Source organism: Solanum lycopersicum, chromosome 2 (genome assembly GCF_036512215.1).
Source record: "Solanum lycopersicum chromosome 2, SLM_r2.1".
Lineage (NCBI taxonomy): Eukaryota > Viridiplantae > Streptophyta > Magnoliopsida > Solanales > Solanaceae > Solanum > Solanum lycopersicum.
Window position 1 is genome coordinate 61292838 of NC_090801.1, and position 22782 is coordinate 61315619.

Here is a 22782-nt window from a genome sequence, read left to right on the forward strand (position 1 = left end):
ATTTTGATTTATTTACTTCATAATTAATAGGGTAAAATGGTAAACTACGATGTTTATTATTGTTTTCTCAATAAGTATATCAATTCAAAAGTAAACAAGTAATTAGCGATCGAGAAAATAATATGTGGTCTTTGTAAAATATATATATATAATAATAGTAGTAAGATAGCTGATTAAAATTGCTTCATGGTGAAGACAAACATTGTTGAGACTAATGAATATTCAACGTGAAAATGGAGATTAAGCAACAAACATGCATGGTCAGCAAAATCATTATGGTCTTTAGTATCATGTTTCCACTACTTTTCTCATTTTATCGAGTATTATAATTATTTGCATTTTGTGAAGGAAAAAAAAAACAATATGAGAAAAAAGGAAAAAGCAATTTCAATAATGGACAACTACAACTAATTAATCAACCCTTCTGTATTACCTCTCCCCTTTTAGCCCTTTCTCATAAACAATTGCATTAATGAATCTTTTCCAATTAGTATTCTTTTTGAAGAAAAAACAAAACATTCTTGAAGAAAAGAGAGGTTGAGCTTTTAGCTACTAAAAGCATCCAAAAAAGCATTATTGATCAATTCCTCCATTCCTTTTTCTATCCTTTCTTTTCGATCACAATAAATTTATGTTATTTTTTACTTTAAATTTATGTAATATTTAAAATTTAAACTCAAAGACCTCTGATTAATCAGCGCAGTTCTAACACCCGCCACATAATTCATATTATTCCAATCACGTATTTTTGATTACGTGATAGATTCGCCATCACATGTTCAATCAACACATTATAAATTTTTCATTTCAAAAATTTGTGTAAATGTTTATTAAAAAACTTATTAATAGATCAGGAGACAGTAACTAATGAAACTATAAAAGGAAAAAATAGATTAAATTGGAACGATACATCTTTTAAAAGTTGGATGGGGTGGTTGATTGGTAAGTAAGAAATGGGAAACTTGCGCTTTCAACCCTTAAAATATTTGCAAATAATTATTTAATTTTGAGTTCTAGTTGTGAATCGTAAAAATGTATCCAGAGTTAAATTATTTAATTATGTATAAATGTATATGTTAAATTTAGATTATTATTTTATAGGTAAAGGTTAATATCATTCTAAAAAGATTTAACACATGTCCTTTGTAAGAGGACAAAAACACATTTTTAATTAATTCAAAATTAAATACGCTTGTAATAAAATATCACGAAGGTCAAAACCAGAATTTACTTCAGTAACCAAAGAAATAAAAATGCAATTATCCCTTTAGTTTAAACATGAAATAAAATGAATTTTACATGCTATAAATACAATATGGAAAGAAGGACCACAAGGAGTGGAGAAATAAAGGTGGAATTTATAAAATTAGTTGGGGCAGGAAGGTGAATAAAATAAATGGGGCAATTCAGAATTAGAATCACTATATACTATATATGAAGGAAAAAACAACCAAATATTGAATAGAGTATCTTTTATTGGTATTACAGATTTCCTTTCAGATATTTCTAAAGAATTATTATTCGAAATTTTAAGCCAATAGATCAGAATATGAGTATATATATAACACGTAAATTACGTGAATCTCATAGTTTTAATATGAAATTACTATCTATCCCTAATAAATTTCTAATTATATTAATTTCTTAAAAATTAAAAAGAAAACGAATACAATAATTGAAGCCCGAATGCATAAATTTGTAGCTCGAATACATTAAAAATTAGCTTGGATGCATAATATGTAGCTCAAATACATAAAATACTAGCTCGGATATATTAATATATAACTCAAATACATTAAAAACTAGCTCGAATAATAATGTGTAGCTCAGATACATTAAATACAGGTTGAGATACATTAAAAACTAACTCTGATACATAATATGTAGCTCAGATACATTAAAGAAATAAGAGATTTTGAAGATTTTTAAAAGTAATAGGGGATAATGAAAAATGGAAATAAGTGAAACAAAAGGTACGTATTTCTATAATATATATATATATATATATATATGCATTAGAAACGGAGGGGTATATTCTTTTGTAATTTTTAATATTTGTGTTCGTTTTTTTTTTTAAAAAATGTTTCTCTAAAGAAAAAGGCTTAAATATAAGATAAATGTTTTCTCTCAATAGTGTAAGAAAAATAATTTTCACAAGATATTTTATAGATTGTATCTCTCTATACACTATAAGAAAACTGTTAATTATATGGAGATTTTCCCCTATTTTCTTGGGGATTAGAATGAAAATTCGCAGGAATCTTATTTTCCTGCAAAATTTCATATTAATTTTCAGGAAAATCCTCATATAATTAACAGTTTTTTCTATAATGAAATCCTCTACATCGCCTCATTTTTACCACCACACACTTATCTCCAAACTCTACGTCTATAATATTTATTTAAATTGTATACAATTGGTTATAAAATGATATTTACTTATATATCAAACTCAAAAAATAACTTAAATATTAATTTAAAAAATATTTTTTATCATATAAATAAAAATCACACTCTCTAAAGGATACAAAAAAAAATTAGGTCAGGTTTCAATATATACAACAGAGAGATTGATTTTTGTTCAACTACTTCATTAAACTTCTTCAATTATCTTATCTCACCTCTCATCTCTTTTTCTTGATTTTATTTTTATTTTTTTGCGGTTGAGGAGGTTTAGGTAGGGACGATGGGAAATAATTATTTTTAAAGCAATACTCGCTTATTAATAATTTAAAAAACATTGTCATTTTGATTTTCAATGGAATAGTGTAATTTATCCGTTTGGCAGTTTATGACTTTATGTTCAACATGTCTATATGTCTATCTTAACCATGTGCAATATTTTGTCAATATTAGTTGGTGTATAATACATCTTAAAAAAGTTTTTCGCTGACTTGCAAAAAAAGTATAGTATTTTTTTTGTGTAATTTATATATCACGAGTTTAAGTTACAAAATTTTAATTGATTCCTGAATCACGTATTATTGTGTTAGAGAAATTTTTCACCCATTATGTTTTAGAATAAATATTTAATAAGTGTTCCTCTTTTTTTTTCATTTATGAGCCATTTAGATCAAATTCGTAAATTTCTTTAGAACAAATTATTTTTTTAATAAAAAAACATTAGACAATATCCCTTTTGGACTAAAGCTCTCTTTGACAACCAGGGTTTATGAATTAAATCTCACTCGCTACGTCTATTTTTTTTTTGTTGCAAAATTTGGACCTTCCAACGATTTAAGTCAACAAACTATAAATATTATAGGTCATGAAGATTTCAACTTAGGACGTCATAGTTCATAAGCAAGCTAAGGCGCTTATCAAGTGACATTAAAGTTGTTTGTGTAAGGCGGTGTAACTTATTTATTTGTACATATATATTAATTTGAAAAATTCGATAAGGCTAGATTCACTTTTTTATATAAATATTCTCCAAGTCAATGTTTTATAACATAAATTCCTGCACTCCAGCTATTCGTCTCTAAATAAAAAAAACGAGAATTAATTAATAGTTACTCCTTATCACAACAAAATTTTACGGAGATAATATCTATTCAAGAGGATAATTTAAAAGGGGTATATTTGTATAACTTTTAAAATAGTTAAGAAATTTGAATTCTAGCCTAAAAAAGGGGATATTTGCATAAATAAACTCACACTTGGTCTTCTTATTGGATCTTATGAAGATTGACGTGAACACGAAATATTTGGTGGACACAACTGTCCTTCTAATAATCTTATTAAGTTCAGTTTACTTGAGAATGACTAATTTACTACTATTAAGGATACTGATATAATAATAATTATTATTATTATAAATAATAAGAATGGGAAAAATATTAAATATGAAAATATCCTGCTTTAGAGTGTTTATTTGTCATCTTTCCTTTACAAGGACGTGGGGACTTGTGTCATTACCTTTGTTCATAAATGACATGTAATAGAGGAGCAAAATATCTAACAACTCCCCCACCCCAAACCACCACCTCACACACAAAAAAAAATGGTGTGGATCGTATGTACGTAATTTTAAATTATGATTGAAATTAAATTAATTTGAGTTAAAATTTTATTTTAAATATGTAATTTATGAAAATAATTAAAAAAAAATTGACTGTTATATAATTTTATCAAAGGAGCAAACAAATAATCCCTTTGTGCTTTTTATTTGGTCCATTTTGGACTTTGCACATTCTTTAGAAATACGGAATAGTATGAGTATTTTATTGCAATACCTATATAAATTTATTTCTAGTCTAAAGTCTTTAGAAATGATTTAAAGGATAAAATATATAAAAATATGGTCTTCTCTTGATATGTTTAAAAGGATAAAGTAAAATAATATATTTTTTGTATAAGGGACAAGTAAAAATGAAACGAGTAAATCATTGGTGGTCGAGTATTATTTTATACTACTTTATTTTTGGAGCAAAATTTAAAATAACGGATCTTTATTTGCAAAATATAAACACCTAAAAAAATTATATTTGAAAAATAATTTGAGATTCGAAATCCTATGTATTGATGAATTTGGTATTTCCAACTGATGATTTAAAATTGAGGTGTTCATATACCATCAACAAACGCTGAGAAATCAAAACTTTAAATTTAAGCCCAAAAATCTAGAGACAAATGGCTACTCAAAGGAGAGAGATACAGGGTTCCTTTTTTTAAATTATGGTTGATGTAAATAGACAAATATACAAGTGTAACTTGTGCTTCTAATTTCCTGATTGTGAGTAACACAATATAACTCCAATTGGAATTACTTACCTTCCTGAAATGAGATGGGCTAGGCCCTGGTTCTCATAAAATTCACCAAGGTTCCAATCTGCAGTACTTGTGGATGATATTGTCATTAAAGCTACTACTATTGACCTCATACTTGGTCTCAATTGTGGATTCTCCTGTGTGCACGCCTTGGCAAGAAGAGCCACCTATATGAATCGCGTTAATCGATCAAGTTACTTGAGTACACGTAAATCTCAAACTATATGAATCGCGTTAACATTAATGCACTTGTGAAAATATATTGTTTTCTTACATTCCAGACTGAATCCAGGGGATAATCATCACCAAGTTTTGGATCTACCAGTTTGCATATCCCTTCTTTAGGATCAACCTCATTAAGCACATCCTCAAACTGCAAAGAATATTGCCAATTAAAAGTTGAAGTTTTAGACTCTTTTTAGTGGTTTAGAGGTGAGAATTGAATTTGGTGAGTGAAGAAATGTTTCAAAGGTACCAATCCAACAAGCCCTTTTGATTCAGTAGAAATTTCACTAGTCTTGATAATAGCTTTTCTAGCAGATATTAATTCATAAAGCACAACCCCAAATGCATATACATCTATTTTGAGTGAAACATTACCAAATTGACCATACCTGCACATTAAGTCAAGTACGAAAAATGATAATTTGATCTTGTTCAGAGATATTGAATAAGTACTAATACCATAGGGAAATAAAGTCTTACTCTGGGGCCATGTAACCAAAAGTACCAACAAGACGAGTGTTCATCGAACCACCTTCAGTTTCTATCAGTTTTGTGAGTCCAAAGTCAGCAACCTGCAAGACAAAAAGATTATCTTCAAATGAATTAGCACACATGGTTTTTGTTTTCATAGTTCTGGTTTTTGGAACTCTCATACCTTTGCACGAAAGTTTTTATCGATCAAAATGTTGGCTGTTTTAATGTCGCGATGGATGTAAACAGGAACAGTGTGTTCGTGGATGTACTCTAGGCCTCTAGCTGCATCCAGAGCAATTTTCACCCTGGTAGACCATGGCAATGGCACCTTACCTGGAACTGAATAGTACAAAATTGATATGGAACTGTGAGAAATTCAAAAATTTGGTTAGACATGAAGTTTTTGTGCAATAAGTAGAACTGAACTAACCAAAACCGCGCAAATGTTGGCTTAGGTTTCCATTTTCAATGTATTCGTATACTAAGAACAAGGATCCTTCAACGCAGTATCCTATCAAACGTACCTGCAAAGGTTTCAACACGTGAAATATACTTTATGACATATGAGGTAAATGGATTCATCATCTGCTAAATCTCAAGTATGGCAGAACCAAATCACCAATCCTTACTTTCACTATGAGAAGTATCACATTATCAAGCTAAGTGGCTCAGACCACTTTTGAGAATTGCATTACAAATAAGTTCAAAGATTGCTAAAGTTAGCAAGTTCAACCAATCATGACTCCATGATGTTGATTTTTTCCCCCATAGACTCAGAGCAGGTGCCAGAGAGGTTATATTCAAGTAAGAAAAGATAGTATATCAGTACGAGTAATGAGAACTTACCAAGTTCAAGTGATGAACATGAGTCAAAACCTTCAATTCAGCAAGGAATTCTTTTGTTGCTTGCATATCCATCTTCTTGATAGCAGCTTTCTGCATTTTATCGAGACAAATGAGATTAGCAGCATGAGTAATTTTGACTATAGAAAAGAAATGCACGCTGAGTCAAGACAATTATGTGAATGGTGACATAATAAAACAGCTAGAACTAGGTCGATGATCAATCTGAGTATCCGAATAATTGCTAATCATTTCAATCTTAACAAGAATAATGTGACGAACCTCGCCTCTTAACTCTCCATAGTAAACAGATGCGAAACCACCTTGGCCAATCTTGTAGGCTGTGCTGAAATTGTCACTGGCTTTAGCAAGTTCATCATATGAAAATTCTATAGATTTATCCACAGCAATCCTCGGGACCTCTGGGGAAGCGCCCTGTTTAAGAGATCCCCCTTCTGATGAATTCTCAAAATTTGCATGACCTGAGTCATATAAAGAAACTACAAGGTTTATTCTAAGGATGAACCAAAACATTGCTTCCACAGAACAGTTGACATAATTTTATCATTAACCCGGACCGATTGCAGGAAGCCTAAGGCTAGAGAAATGAGAAACAACAAACAGGAATTACCACCATAGAGTTTGACAGGTAATTAAGCATACATCAGTCGATTCAAAACAATAAAATTACCAGGAATATGCTTATTACTACTGTGTTTGTAAGGTTCCAAGTTAAGATTTTCCTCCGTTTTCCTGCCTCTATAAAAGGTAATGTATATGCAAACTGCTAAAAGGGCAACCACAAGAACTACTGCAACTGATATGCCAGTTATTGCGCCACCTGAGAATCCTGTCAATAACATAGTTTTTAGTAGATTACAATCACATTCAGAGCTTTTTGATACCTCAGACTTGATCAGTTGAAAACAATGCCTCTGTAGCAGTAAAATAAGGCTAACCTTTTGAGCTGTGAAAAGCAAGAAACGACAATTAGCTGTCGATAGTATAACATTCAAGAAATGATCAGGAGCTCATTGGGGTTGGAGAATACCTTGTAGAAGTTCTTAATTGTGGATAAGTTCCATTTTGATCTGCAATACATTTCAGAATAGAGATTTAAAAGAAAAAAACTATAACATCATCCAACACTTTGGCATATAGTAACAGATATTCAAGTGACAATCCTGAGCTTCCGACCAATTTGTCATACAAGTCAAATCATCCGAAAATTAACTATGATTGTAGTATGTAAAATTGTTCCTTGCCTTAATAATAGACAATGAGCATGGTTCCATTTTATTGCTTCTGCATAACTTTCTGTAAAAACTCATCCAAATTCGACTAATTGTACCTAAATATGCAAAGAATACGAGTATAAAAGCCTTGGTAAAGAGATCAATTACCTTTTCCAGGAATGAAAACTAGACCACTACCGCTGCTGAAATTTGCTTCAGGATTATAGTCTTCCAACAACTTCTGTGGTAGACTAAAATCATTGGCTAGTGTAACCAAATTCTCTCCAGGGCGAAGAGGATAAGTTATAAATAGTCCATAATCTTTTGACACATGACTATTTCCACAAGAGCAGTTGACAATAACCTTTACTATTGAATTCACAGGAACATTGTTAGGATCATAACTGTTAGACTCCTGCAACTTTTCAACTGTTGTAAGGTTCGAACAATAAAGACGAGTGATTCTCGGATAAGTAGTATTAGTCTTGACCTGCACATCAAACTGATGTCCCATGAATTTCCCATCAACACAGCTACATGAGAAGGGAACATTAACTCTGCTTTGGGATTGAATAATATCTGGATTGGTTATCTGAGGATTATAACTAAGGATATTCTTGATGGGGGTTGAAAAAGTATTAGACATAAAAGTGAGGTTAGCACCATTCCATACATAAAATGAAGCTAATGCATCACAATCATCACTACACTGGGATTTAACCCCCACCCACAAAATGTTTAACACTAAAAGGCCTAAAACCAACTCAAAGCTTCTATTTTCTTGAAAAAAAATCATCTGATTTTCAACTATGTACTAGTTGAAAAATGGGTTGAGATTTTTTGAACTCTTTTTAGAATCTTGAATGAAAGATGCCAATGGATGAAAATATGGTTGTGTTAGTTGACACTTGACAACTTCAGTTTTTGCCTTTTTAGCATTTTTAACATGGCCTAGTCCAAGAGACAAAAGAGTTTTAGCTTTGAATTTTGCATTACTTTAAGTGGGAGACAGGGAATTCTAAAGCATGTGATTTCTGGAAAAAGCAGAAAGAAAATTTTAGGAATATATTTTGGGGTCCATTAGTTGACCTTTTTAGTCAACACATCTCCATTATTGGCTGTTAGTGTTAGCCATGGATGTTGAAACATGCCAAATCATTTGTGCGCCTGCAGTCTCCCTATCAAAGCCCTTTTTTGGTGTTTAGGCGATTTAATTTTATATTACTGAAAATATGAAGAAAAAAAATTACTATCATCAGTACAGTTTGATGAACATGCCAATATATGCTTGTTCTAGTAGGTCAACTTAAAGTAGATGGTGCAAAAAAGTCATGATGTCACACCTAAATTTGTTATAATCGATTATATAAATTTTCTACATTTCATCATGAACATTCAACAATACACAGGGGCATGTCTGAGCTAAGAGGTATAAAAGGGGTTCAATTAAAGCTTTGCTTTGCAAGTAGAATAGAGTAACTATTTTTGCATATATAAAAACTACTCTATCCCCTTATTAACATTGGAAAGCTAACTTTTTTGCATTTTTTTCCAAATCCCTTAAATAAAACTTCTGAGCCCCAAATTGGTGTTGAACACGTAAGCACATTCCGATGAATTAAAATAATTGTGACTTCATGATAATATATAGTAGTAGTACGATGTATTATTTTCAACTCCAAACATACAACGTTCACATGGATAGCGTTAAATTTTGGGAGCAATGATATAGTAAAAGGAGTTTTTAACATTTAATGCCATCAAAGTCAAGATTGCATCAAACATGGCATGCCAAGAGATAAAACAAAGAAGTAAAATATTATTGAAGATTATACCTGGATCAAGTATAAATATGAATATTTCAAAGGATTATAATTAGAACCTATAAGATTTATTCGTTGCTTGCCAGTGGTGAATGATGACACAATCATTTGTGTTTATGTGTTGTTTCTTCTATATTAATTTAATAAAGAAGACAAATAATTTTGACCTGACGGGTTCAAAGGGGAAGGAGAAACGTGCAATGGCAGATAACCTACTTATATATTACAAGTTACAACTGGAAATTTTGCAATAAATTATACATCTATACGAAAAATAATAATTTGAGATTCAGTCAAAGAATGGAATTTGGCAATGAAATAGGAAATACTAATTGTTTTGGCATAGAAAACCAGTACGTGGTATGATTTTGTTAAAATTCATATGTTAGATGAGAGATATTCACAAATGATTCATTTTGGACTTAAAAGCGAGGATAATTGCCCTATGAAGACTCGTATTCCCTAGGGCTCCAGAGGATTCTCTTAATCAAGCAACCATCTATGAAGCTTTACAAAACAAAGAAAACGAATAATACTCATTACATATAAACATATAATACTTCCAAGCACATGAGGTTGAAAATGCTTGAGTGAACAGCAGCTACTATTGCTACCTTCCTGACATGAGATGGTTTTCATAAAAGGAGCCAATATCCCAATCTTCAGTTGAGGATGATAGAGTCATTAAAGCTACAACAATGGACCTCATGCTAGGTCTCAACTGAGGATTTTCATGTGTGCAAGCCTTGGCAAGCTGAGCTACCTGCAAATTAAATAACCAACTAATTTACATAAGCGAAAAGACTCTTCATTTTTAACATAAGCACAAGGAAAGTACTCTACCTTGCAAACTGAATCTAACGGATAGTCATCTCCGAGTTTGGGATCAACCACTTTGCATAACCCTTCTCTAGCACCACCACTCTGGTGAAGAACATCCTCAAACTGCAAAAGAAAACAGAATTCTCTTTAGTAGTTTAGAGGCTGGAATATTTAGGTAAAACAAAGATGGTAACAAGGCGTACCAATGCAACAAGTCCCTTTGATTCAGTTATAACTTCATTCGTCTTGACAATAGCTTCTTTAGCAGATATTAGTTCGTAAAGCACTACTCCAAAAGCATAGACATCAACTTTAGGGGAAACATCACCATACTGAGCATACCTGTTTACAAGGCACTTTTAAAACAGAATATAATAAAAAGGGAAGTCCAGTGCACGAACAATCAGAATTCTATCGTCAACTATGCTATGAGAGCCACAGTGCTCAAAATATCAGTACTCACCAGGTGACAAAATATGCCACCTGGAATCAGACGCTTACTCTGGAGGCATGTAACCGAAAGTGCCCACAAGGCGTGTATGGAAAGAGGTACTTCCAACTTCAGTTAGCTTTGTAAGTCCGAAGTCTGCTACCTTCAAAATTTAAAGATCATTCAGGGCAAATTATATGCAAACATTTGATCTCTTGTTTAACAATCACAATTTTCACAACCTTTGCACGAAAGTCTTTGTCAATCAAAATATTAGCAGATTTAATATCGCGGTGGATATATAAAGGAACAGTGTGCTCATGGATGTATTCGAGTCCTCTAGCTGCATCAAGAGCAATCTGCAACCTGGTAGACCATGACAATGGATTCCGGCCTGGAAGTCAAAGGTCGAGATGGATTTATAAGAGTGAGAAAAATGCAGCACAGTGATTATAGTACTTGGTCTACATGACATTTCACAAAAGTAGTAGACTTTCACTTACTTGATCCACGCAAGTGTTCACCAAGGTTTCCATTTTCAATGTATTCATAAACTAAGAATAAAGACCCTTCAACACAATATCCAATCAACCGAACCTGCAATGTGTTTTAAAAATAACATGTCATCTCATGGTCTCACAATCATAAAAAGTATTTTCTGACCTTTAACATTGGCGGAGAAAGTTCTGTATTACTGATATTTCAAGTTAATGACAAAGAGTTTAGCTTGTTGCAAGAAGGCACATATGAAATAAATGAAAATACAGGAAATGCTGATATTCTCATTCATTATAAGAAGAACAATCTTACCAAGTTCAAGTGATGAACATGCGTTAAGACTTTCAACTCAGCAAAGAATTCTTTCGATGCTTGCATATCCATTTTCTTAATTGCTGCTCTCTGCATTCAAGTCAAAAGGAGGCCTAAGATCAAGAAATAGGAAAGGCGAAAGCTACATTATCATCTAATTTAAATGTGTTTTGTTCAGTTAAATCATTGAACAACCTCATGTTTCATTCTAAATCTAAGATTAGCGGCCTCCATGACCTATATTTATATGCTACTGTGGTTACTTGAACAGCCATATTTAAACCTCGGATAGCATGTAGAATTCAACACCTTTAAGCTACACTTTTTTCCATGTTTATCACTGATTAATAATAGTTACTACGCTCTTCGCTATTAGCCCTATATTGGTATTGTGAATGAGAAAACACTGACAAATCAAAGTAGCTACAACCAGTGATCAGTAGTAGGATTATTCAAGTGTTATGTTTCATGAACTCTGATACAAAATATCCACAAACCTCGCCTTTTAACATTCCATAAAAGACTAATCCAAATCCACCTTGACCAATCTTATTTTCCATGCTGAAATTATTTGTAGCTTTAGCAAGTTCCTCGTATGAAAATTCCACTGATTTATCCACTGTGATCCCTGTCGGTCTTGGAGAAATAACACCAAACAAAGGACCTGATTCTGTAATTTTCTCCAAATTCGGAGGACCTGATGCATTAAGGATTTCATCAAACCATACTAAATATCGGGCTTTGAAAGATTTAGTAGGCTCATTTGGCTTAACTATAAACACATTCAGAAAAATGTGCAGGGGACACATAATTAAGGCTTATTTACAGTGATTCAGTGAACATGATTATTCATGGAACAAAACAAGAGATCAACAGGAAACAACAGAAATTTCCGCTGCTTTACCAATTAAGGCAATTTTGTTGTAATCAATATACTTCAAGAAGAAACTATTATCATTTCGTTGGGGAAAGGATACAACACAATCAAATAAACTACTCACGGAAGTTCTCATTAAAGTGTTCATCAGATGACCCTTGGAGAAATGATTCCTCTTCTGTTTGCTTGCTCCTATAAAATACAAAATAAACACAAACTACAAAGAAGGTAGCCCCAAAAATAGCTGCCACTGTTGTGCCAGCAATGGCTCCACGTGAGAGTCCTGGCAAATGACATCATTTAGTAAGCAATGGTAGTGCCATAACAATTTTACGTGCTACTTCACGTTTGGACTTATTAAGTTGAGTACATCTCATGATCAGAGCAGAAAACAAAATAGAGCCAACCTCTTGATCTGCAAAACAAAAGTCAGAGAGAATCATATTAAGTTACTATCATAGACAGAAAAATACTGAGCAGAAATAAAAAGAATGTTAAGTTTGGACAAATACCTTGTCTTCAACGGTGGAAAATTTCCGTGTGCATCTGCATTAACAATATGAAGTAAAAATGGGGTAAGAAGAGAATGTTTTAAGTCAGCTGTCTGCTCCTACCTCGACACTGGTTCACTCATTTTCCAAAAAAATCTAAGGAAAAAGGTATATTTGAGTAGGTAAGGGTGTATATGAGTCACTTTCATAACAGAGATATATCAACTCTAAACAACAAAACACACCCTAAAAGTAGAAAAAAATTTGTAATAAAGTACTTAATTTTTCTTTATATCAAATATGGATTGGATTAGACATTTTATCCGTTTTCACCTAGCTCATTTTTGACTAGCCTTTGTCAAACTCTACCCGTGTTTGACACCCCTAGTTATTTTATACATATAAGAAGTTATACACCTTAATACCTTATGTATATTAAAACTTCCTAAATTCTTGACTTCTAGTCTTGGTTCAACTTGAAATAATAACGTTCAAGGTATTGATATACAACAAAAAACCTAGTCACTAACCTCTTGCCGGCACAAACACTATTCCCGACCCTGAACCAAAATCCAAACCCGGATTGAACTTCTGGAGCAACTCCGCCGGTACACCCGACCCCACGGCCACTGTGGACAAGTTCTCTCCCGGGCGAATAGGGTACGTGGCGAATAACCCATAATCGTCGGACACTTCACCATCCCCACAGGAGCAATTAACGGTCACGTTGATCATGGCATAATCCGGTATGTTGGTCGGGTCATAATTGTTGACCCGTTTGAGCCAATACTCAGTTGTAAGGTTTGCAAAGGCCATAGTGGCAACTTTTTTGTACGTGTCACCAAACACAGTTTTGTACACAAAAGTATGTCCCAAAAAATCACCATTTAAGCAATCACAAGAAAATGGGAGATTAATCCTCGTGTCAATAGTAATACTATCTTGATTTGTAATTTGAGGATTGTAATTAAGAATCACAGGAATTGTTAAATTGAATAGGTGACTAATGTAAGTTAAATTAGCTCCTGACCAAATATGATACGAAGCTATAGCCATCTCACAACCATTTCCACATGACTTAGCTTCACCATTTAAAATGATGAAGAGAAAAAAACTAGAAAGGTTTATGGTTTTCGCTCTGATATTCATTATTATGAGTCGGATCAAAGGAAATTATTAGAAGAAAAGCTGAGTAGTTATAGAATAATATGACATAGGATACAACAAAATGTTGCCGTCTTCAAATAAATATTATTATCATCTCGTTTTGTTCATTTGCCATTTTGCTTCATCTTGATGCTTATTCTAACAGGAGTGTAATAAGTATAAAATATGTTCTATTTTGGATTGTTGGAATGTTAAAATATACAAGATGTACGTACGTGTGAATTTTTATTGATGGGTGCGGTCCCTCTTTCTTCCTCTCTAGTTTTTTTCTTCTCCTTTTGTATTTATGTTTGTCCATACATACATACATGTAATTTTAATACGTGGGGATAAGGATAATAATCTCGAATATAAATTTTGAGGTTAATTTTATCTCGTGTTTAGTTTGAGATATTAAATAATTTCAAAAATTATTTTGTCCCACCCTTTGTACTAATTTCAGGTTTGGATAAAATAATTTTATGAGATGGTATTCTCATCCCCTGTACCAGTAATTTCAGTATATTAACATGAGAAGAATATGGATTGTGCATTGGATAGAGTGGGCAGGAGATATTTTATGCAAATGATAAGAGATATTTCTTTTTTCTTTTCTAGGATTTTCTTCCTCAGGATTCAGGACCACTGGGTACTGGCTATAGAAAATCAACTCATTCAACATGCTTTTAATACTCTCTGTCTGATTAGTTACCTAACAAAACAATATCGATGGAATGCTCAACAGCAATTGTATCTTCACAGCTCTCCTTATTCCCTTCAACACTTCAAAGAGAAAACAGAAATCATCTATTCAAGTCATCGAAACAGAGAACTTGTCAATCTACTCGTTTCCACTGTCACAAGATGTATGTCCCTGGTGTGTAATCATCATTATTATCTTTTCTTCTCCTACAATTTTCAGATTTCTTTTTTCACAACACTCGTGTTCGGTTTAACTTGTTTACACCATAGGCCAATCCAAAATTTAGACTCTATTTTTTAAATTATGGGTTCATATATACTTTTTATTGTAGTTTTTATGGACTTAAAAGTATTGAATTCAGATGAACTTGATGTTCGCGTTGCTTTGATCTAGATAATAAGATGTTTGACTTATGCAGGATTTGGGACATCACCAGAATCCACAGCAGCCCAACACTTACACCACTTTTTCAATTTTATTGCTGTTAAAATTGTTGCTGCACAGCTTCAGGTTCATTGTCTTCCACTTAATTACTAGCAAATAGTTGCAGAACAGAAGTATCTCATTAACATGTTTCTGTATCCCTAAATATAGATAGAAGTATATACACAGACTTTGATAGCAGAACAATGTAAACATTGAAGTTTTCTTTATCAGATCACCTAAAGGATAACCAGAGATAAGTGTCCATCAAAAGTGAGATTTATAACCTGAAAGATAAGTCAAGTTACATGCTAAAGAGGTTTAAATGCAAGTAATAGTTATACATTATTTACATTGTTCGTAAGTGTTGAATGCCTTGAATTGGGCCCTTAATTTTCTATTGATTCTGTATGTTGGGCCCAAGCCTGTTAGGGCGTAGCTTAGCACTATATATAGACGCTATGGGAAACCCTATTCTGTAATTCTATTTTTGCCTCTCCATAATAAAACTGCTCCCTCTCTTCCCGTGGACGTAGCCAATTTATTGGTGAACCACGTAAATCTGTTGTCTTGTTTTTCGCGTTTATATTTTCTCGTATTATCTCAAATTCCGCACAACAAATTGGTATCAGAGCCTCTCGGTTAATCGGTGTTCTTGGAGAATTTGAGATGTCTGCTTTGAACGTGAAAATCGACAAATTCACAGGGAGGAACAGTTTCAGTTTATGGCAGATCAAGATGCGGGCCTTGTTGAAACAGCAAGGCTTCTGGGCGCCGTTGTCGAAAGACAAGAACGCCGTCGTTACTCCTGAGATGGCGATTCTGGAGGAAAAGGCGCACTCGACGATCATGCTGTGTCTCGCGGATGACGTCATCACGGAGGTCTCGGATGAAGAGACTGCTGCTGGTCTGTGGTTGAAGCTGGAGAGTTTGTACATGACAAAATCTCTAACCAACAAGCTGCTTCTGAAACAACGTCTATTCGGTTTACGAATGGCTGAAGGTACACAACTCAGGGAACACTTAGAGCAATTGAATACTTTGTTATTAGAATTGGGTAATATCGATGTGAAGATCGAGGATGAAGATGCTGCCCTGATTCTGTTAGTATCTCTCCCAATGTCATTCGAGAATTTTGTTCAATCGTTCATTGTTGGGAAAGATACTGTGTCACTGGAAGAAGTCAGATCAGCCCTTCATAGCAGGGAATTACGGCATAAGGCTAACGGCACAAGTACGGACATACAGCCTTCCGGTCTGTTCACCAGTAGCGGAAAGGGAAGGAAAAACAGCGGAAAGAAAAATAAGCCGATGTCGAAGGGTGCAAAGCCGGATGATGTTTGTAATTACTGCAAGGAGAAGGGACATTGGAAATTTGATTGTCCGAAGAAGAAGAAGCAATCGGAAAAACAATCAGTGTCTGCTGCTGTTGCTGAAGAAGACACCAATTCTGAAGAAGATATTGCCCTAGTTGCGGATGAGCACACTCATCATTCAGATGTGTGGGTTCTTGATTCTAGGGCATCCTATCACATCTGTCCTAGGAGAGAGTGGTTCACGACTTATGAGTAGGTAGACGGAGGCAGCATCTCGATGGCCAACAGTTCTGTCTGCAAGGTGGTTGGGACAGGCTCGATCAAGATAAGGACACATGACGGTAGCTTCTGCACATTGAACGAGGTCAGGCACGTTCCATTGATGACGAAAAATCTGATATCTCTCAGTCTTTTGGACAGCAAGGGATTCAGCTGGTCGGGAAAAGATGGAGTCTTGCGGGTCTGGAAGGGTTCAAATTTGATTCTGAAAGGTGTCATGCGTGGTACTTTGTATTTTCTACAAGGTTCCACGGTTACAGGTTCAGCCCATGTTGCATCGTCAGAATTTCACCAGAAGGATATGACTAAGTTATGGCACATGAGACTTGGTCATATGGGTGAAAGAGGGATGCAAATTCTGTCAAAGGAGGATTTACTTGCTGGTCATAAGGTTAAGAGCCTAGAGTTTTGTGAACATTGTGTTTTTGGAAAACTACATCGCAACAAGTTTCCAAAGGCCATTCATAGAACAAAAGGCACACTTGATTATATCCATTCTGATTGCTGGGGTCCATGCCGTGTTGAGTCTTTGGGAGGCTGCAGATTTTTTGTGTCCATTATTGATGACTACTCAAGGATGACTTGGGTGTACATGATGAAGCATAAAAGTGAAGCCTTCCAGAAGTTCAAGGAGTGGAAAATTTTGATGGAAAATCAAACAGGGAAGAAGATCAAGAGGTTGCGAACTGATAATGGGCTGGAATTCTGTTGGTCTGAATTTGATCAATTCTGTAAAGATGAAGGGATTGCTCGACATCGCACAGTCAGAAATACACCACAGCAGAACGGTGTAGCTGAGCGGATGAATCAAACACTTCTGGAGAGAGCAAGGTGCATGCTCTCTAATGCTGGGCTAGATAGAAGATTCTGGGCAGAAGCGGTTAGTACAGCTTGCTACTTGATTAACCGCGGACCACATACAGGCATACAGTGCAAGACACCTATGGAGATGTGGTCTGGAAAAGCTGCTGATTATTCAAATCTGAAAGCTTTTGGTTGTACAGCTTACTATCACGTCAGTGAAGGTAAGTTAGAACCAAGAGCTAAAAAGGGAGTATTTGTGGGCTACGGAGATGGAGTGAAAGGTTTCAGAATCTGGTCTCCAGCAGAAAAGAGGGTTATTATGAGCAGGAACGTTGTCTTTGATGAAAGTTATCTGCTTAGAATCATTGTGAAGCCTACAACTACGTCAGAAACTGGGAGTCTTGACAAACAGGTGGAGTTTCAAGTCATTCAGAACGAGAGCGATTTAAAGGAACCTGAAGAGGAGGATCAAGAGCCACAGACAGAAACTGATATTCTAGAATCTATGCCATCAGATATCCATCAGAGTATAGCTCAAGATCGGCCAAGGAGGGTTGGAGTTCGGCCACCTACGAGGTATGGTTTTGAGGACATGGTGGGTTATGCACTGCAGGTTGCTGAAGAGGTAGATACATCTGAGCCGTCTACTTACAAAGAAGCCATTTTAAGTTCTTATTCTGAAAAATGGTTTGCCGCTATGGGAGATGAGATGGAGTCCCTACACAAGAATCAGACATGGGATCTGGTCATACAGCCTTCGGGGAGAAAGATTATTACTTGCAAATGGGTTTTCAAGAAGAAGGAAGGGATATCACCAGCAGAAGGAGTCAAGTATAAAGCCAGGGTTGTTGCCAGAGGTTTCAACCAAAGAGAGGGAGTGGACTACAATGAGATCTTCTCACCAGTGGTCAGACATACTTCCATCCGAGTGTTACTAGCGATAGTTGCACATCAGAATCTGGAGCTTGAACAACTTGATGTGAAGACAGCATTTCTACATGGAGAGTTGGAGGAAGAGATATACATGACTCAGCCGGATGGTTTCCAAGTTCCAGGGAAGGAAAATCACGTCTGCAAGTTGAAGAAGTCCTTATATGGACTTAAGCAGTCTCCAAGGCAGTGGTATAAAAGGTTTGACAGCTATATGGTGAAGTTGGGCTATACTCGGAGCTCATATGACTGTTGTGTCTACTACAATAGGCTCAATGATGATTCATTCATCTATCTGGTGCTTTATGTAGATGATATGTTGATAGCTGCAAAGAAGAAGTATGACATTCAGAAGCTGAAGGGTTTACTTAGTGCTGAGTTTGAGATGAAGGATCTGGGAGCCGCTCGGAAGATTTTAGGGATGGAGATCATTAGAGACAGAGAGAGAAGGAAACTTTTCTTGTCACAGAGAAGCTACATTCAGAAGGTCTTAGCGAGGTATGGCATGTCTTCATCTAAGCCCATTGATACCCCCAGTGCTGCCAATATCCATCTCACTGCCATGTTCGCTCCACAGTCAGAAGAAGAGAAGGAGTATATGTCACGAGTCCCTTATGCCAGTGCCGTAGGAAGTTTGATGTATGCTATGGTCTGTACAAGGCCAGATTTAGCACATGCAGTCAGTGTAGTGAGCAGATTCATGGGACAACCAGGGAGAGAACATTGGCAGGCTGTGAAGAGAATTTTCCGGTACCTTAGAGGTACATCTGACGTTGGTCTCATTTATGGAGGTGATACTCAGTGCTTGGTTACTGGCTATTCTGATTCAGACTATGCTGGAGATGTTGACACAAGAAGATCGATGACTGGCTGTGTGTTTACCCTTGGAGGATCTGTCGTCAGTTGGAAGGCAACTTTGCAACCTACAGTGACTTTGTCTACTACGGAAGCGGAGTACATGGCCTTGACAGAGGCTGCAAAAGAAGGGATTTGGTTGAAAGGGCTGGTTAGTGATCTTGGTCTGCATCATTATCAGGCTACGGTGTATTGTGACAGTTTGAGCGCAATTTGTCTAGCCAAGGATCAAGTCCATCATGAGAGAACCAAGCATATTGACGTAAGGTATCATTTTCTGAGAAGTGAGAAGAGAATCAAGGTGAAGAAAGTAGGAACTGCTGATAATCCTGCTGATATGTTTACAAAGCCGGTTCCACAGAGCAAGTTTCAACACTGTTTGGACTTGCTCAACATCAGAAGCTGTTAATTGCCCTGCGGGGCAACTCTGAGGAAGAGGGGGAGGCCTGACACTATCATAGTGCGTCTGAAGAATCTGTTCGGAGAATTCAAGTCAAGGTGGAGATTTGTTGAATGCCTTGAATTGGGCCCTTAATTTTCTATTGATTCTGTATGTTGGGCCCAAGCCTGTTAGGGCGTAGCTTAGCACTATATATAGACGCTATGGGAAACCCTATTCTGTAATTCTGTTTTTGCCTCTCCATAATAAAACTGCTCCCTCTCTTCCCGTGGACGTAGCCAATTTATTGGTGAACCACGTAAATCTGTTGTCTTGTTTTTCGCGTTTATATTTTCTCGTATTATCTCAAATTCCGCACAACAGTAAGTTATATAAAGTGCAGAAAATTCTTAAAATTAGTTAACCATAATTTCACATAACAGAGCTACAATCCTGAAGCATACGAGGAGCTGAGGGAGTTTCTGGATAAGAATTCATTGAGTGATGGGGATAAGTTCTGCGCGGATTTGATGAGGGAATCCCCGAGACATAAAGATCTAGGTACATCAACAATTTTCTAATTTCACTTGCAAGTTTTTAAGAATTTTGGTTCTGCAATTCAAGATTTTACATCTACTTCATCAAACTTTTATATCATGTTAACTTTTCTGATAATGTTTGCTTGAATCTTTGGGAACTTTCATTGGCTTCTTCACAGCTATGCGCATTTTAGAGGTTGGTTTACCCTCCAGCTTATCTTTTTTCCCCATTATTTATGGTAATCAAACTGAATTAGATATATTTTCATAAAGGTTCGATCAGCATACTGTAAGGACGACTTTGAGTGGGATAACTTGAAGCGCCTAGCATCAAAGGTAAAATTAAAAGATTTACTTATCTTTAAAAAGAAACTTTCGATATAAAGATGTTAAAGATTAAAGCAGAAGAATGCATATAATTTCTCCTCTGTGGCACTTCTTTTTCATTCTTACTTAGCTTGTAGCTACTACCTTGAGATATTTGCAGATGGTGGATGATTCTAATAAAAAGCTAATGACGGATTATATCGTGGATACTAGCTGCATTGCAGATGGAAAGCAGATATGCAACTAATCAAACTCCTTAAAATTTTAATCCACTGTGTATTTAGGAAAACTACAGAATATACATGTTTTCACTTAATTTTGATAAATCTGTATATATGCTGTTATTCCATTTAGCTGCAAAATTCAGCCAAATATGAGCAAATATTGTGTAATCTGAGCTATGTGTCCAACTATCTATTGTGGATGTGAAAGACAAGGTATATATTAGGCCGTCAAAATGGACGGATTAGATTGAAACTGGAGATGCTAAAAGGAGTTGAAATAAATATTGCGTTACTTTGGGCTCAAATGGACTATAGTCGAGTTGAGTCATGATTTTTTCAATTTGAGCCGTTTAGTCTCAATAATTTTAATATGTTGTTATTTTACTTTTGTAGTTACAATTTTAATTTCAATTCAAGAAAATTTTAAATAAAATTACAAATGAATAGATGAATCCTAAAAAATGCAGGTGTACAAAATCGGAAATTAAATCAAACTGCAAATCGAGTCAAATTAGGAAAAAACTTATCGGATGGTTTGGTTTGACTTGGTTTGGTATTGAAAAAAAAACCTCTATACTTGGATTGATTTGGTTTTAACTAAAAGAAAAAGTAATCAACTCGACATTATATATATAATAAAAAATTATTTTATGCATAAAACTGTTACTTGGACATAATTTTTAAATATTACTTATACTTTTTCATAATTTTTATTCCTTAACATATTTGTTCAAGTTTTTGAAACTTAGAATTTTGAATGGTTCAATAAAAGTTATAGTCCATATATATTATTAACTCTAATAAAATTCAATGTAAAATCAAATCAATATGAATTCTAACAAAAAAAATTAATTCAATTTGGTAATTTTAAATTATGATCATTTTTATTATGACATTTTAGTTCCAGTATTTTTATATTAAGATTTTGTTATTAATTTTTGTTGAATATTTTAGTGACATCACACATCTCATATTTGTGTTTTTCTTAAGAAACACTTTAGCTAGTTGTATTTTGGTTGGATTAAAAAAATATTTGGTGCACAAGTTAATTATATGCGTTTAAATAATTTATCAAAAAAACATGAGATTTATTAGTTTGGTTTGATTTATAAATTTAAAAATTTGACACAAATGATTTGGTTTGATTTTTGAATATCTGAACCAACCCGATGTTGAAAACCCGAAATATAACTAGTTTGGTTTGGCTTATAAATTGAAAAATTCGACACAAATAATTTGATTTGATATTTGAAAAACATGAATCAACCCACTCATGTATACCCTTACTAAAAAATATAAAATATATATCATTAATATAGAAACATATATTATATGTTTGCAAATTAAAAAAATCATAAAAAAGAATTGAAATTGGTTATTATATGTCTCTCATTTTGTGTCTCCTTGTTTTAGTAGGTATGGAATGTATTGTAATTCGATACACTATTTTTTATTGCATTCATTCAGTATTATTCTATAATAGAATTACACAAAATCACACAATTATTAATGTTTTAAACCAACTCATAAACCTTCCAATGTAAAGCAAAAAATAAAATTTGAACATCATTACACTTGAAAAACAAATAGTGGACTTTATTTCCAAACTCAAACCCTGCTTTGATGTTCTCAACTGTTGGAGAAAAATATCTTTCATTATTTATTATGGTTAAAATTTTGCTTTGAATGATTAAATCTCAAATATTATTTTTTAACATACATATTTTTCTTTAAAAAAAGGAATTTTGAAAAATCAAAATTAAACAAATGGAACCCCATTCATAATAAGTGAAGATTAACTTGAACTATAAAATTATTTTTGTGCAGTATTTCCAAAACATATAAAACCTTTGAACTTCAAATAACAATATTATTATTATATATTTAAGTAAAAACTAATTCTAATTAATAAGTGTTAGCCAATTAGTCAAACATTCAAGAGAGGATTTAGGCATAGATAAAGATGTGTCATTTTTATCAAATATACCTTTATTTTATTTACAAAAAAGAAAAAAAAAAACTAAAGGATAAAATAATTGACAGGACTCTTTTTTAGC

General features: G+C 34.1%; 3 protein-coding genes across 3 annotated transcripts; 1 reads left to right on the forward strand and 2 right to left on the reverse strand.

The window, feature by feature from the left end:
* Positions 1–4769: 4769 nt before the first annotated feature.
* Lyk11 (LysM receptor-like kinase 11) lies at positions 4770–8343 on the reverse strand. Its single transcript, NM_001247790.1, has 12 exons — positions 7716–8343; positions 7364–7403; positions 7272–7279; positions 7004–7162; positions 6595–6794; positions 6316–6405; positions 5900–5993; positions 5651–5808; positions 5476–5567; positions 5246–5384; positions 5045–5143; positions 4770–4937 (listed from the first exon to the last, which is right to left on the reverse strand). Exons 1-12 carry the CDS (start codon positions 8341–8343, stop codon positions 4770–4772), a joined length of 1875 nt encoding a protein of 624 aa, NP_001234719.1.
* Positions 8344–9980: 1637 nt separating this feature from the next.
* On the reverse strand, positions 9981–13949 carry LYK12 (LysM receptor-like kinase 12). The gene is made up of 12 exons (NM_001247796.1): positions 13331–13949; positions 12822–12855; positions 12717–12724; positions 12434–12592; positions 11930–12129; positions 11433–11522; positions 11126–11219; positions 10865–11016; positions 10694–10785; positions 10396–10534; positions 10214–10315; positions 9981–10133 (listed from the first exon to the last, which is right to left on the reverse strand). The coding sequence occupies exons 1-12, from the start codon at positions 13947–13949 to the stop codon at positions 9981–9983; spliced, it is 1842 nt and encodes a 613-aa protein (NP_001234725.1).
* Positions 13950–14496: 547 nt separating this feature from the next.
* On the forward strand, positions 14497–21030 carry LOC101245517 (chaperonin-like RBCX protein 1, chloroplastic). Its single transcript, XM_004232637.5, has 6 exons — positions 14497–14823; positions 15068–15159; positions 20079–20196; positions 20354–20370; positions 20448–20510; positions 20662–21030. The coding sequence occupies exons 1-6, from the start codon at positions 14676–14678 to the stop codon at positions 20746–20748; spliced, it is 525 nt and encodes a 174-aa protein (XP_004232685.1). The 5' UTR covers positions 14497–14675; the 3' UTR covers positions 20749–21030.
* Positions 21031–22782: the final 1752 nt, after the last annotated feature.

What these genes read in the sequence shown, in the direction of transcription:
- Lyk11 (NM_001247790.1), bottom strand. Translation starts at nt 8,343, where the DNA reads ATGATTTTTTTTCAAGAAAATAGAAGCTTTGAGTTGGTTTTAGGCCTT. An exon ending in AGTTTTCATTCCTGGAAAAG is followed by an intron (nt 7,404 to 7,715) that starts GTAATTGATCTC and finishes AATGTATTGCAG; the next exon opens with ATCAAAATGGAACTTATCCA. An exon ending in TAGTAATAAGCATATTCCTG is followed by an intron (nt 6,795 to 7,003) that starts GTAATTTTATTG and finishes TATATGACTCAG; the next exon opens with GTCATGCAAATTTTGAGAAT.
- LYK12 (NM_001247796.1), bottom strand. Translation starts at nt 13,949, where the DNA reads ATGAATATCAGAGCGAAAACCATAAACCTTTCTAGTTTTTTTCTCTTC. An exon ending in TGAACACTTGCGTGGATCAA is followed by an intron (nt 11,017 to 11,125) that starts GTAAGTGAAAGT and finishes TTTGACTTCCAG; the next exon opens with GCCGGAATCCATTGTCATGG. An exon ending in TTCGGTTACATGCCTCCAGA is followed by an intron (nt 10,535 to 10,693) that starts GTAAGCGTCTGA and finishes CCTTGTAAACAG; the next exon opens with GTATGCTCAGTATGGTGATG.
- LOC101245517 (XM_004232637.5), top strand. Translation starts at nt 14,676, where the DNA reads ATGGAATGCTCAACAGCAATTGTATCTTCACAGCTCTCCTTATTCCCT. An exon ending in TTGTTGCTGCACAGCTTCAG is followed by an intron (nt 15,160 to 20,078) that starts GTTCATTGTCTT and finishes TTCACATAACAG; the next exon opens with AGCTACAATCCTGAAGCATA. An exon ending in TGAAGCGCCTAGCATCAAAG is followed by an intron (nt 20,511 to 20,661) that starts GTAAAATTAAAA and finishes AGATATTTGCAG; the next exon opens with ATGGTGGATGATTCTAATAA.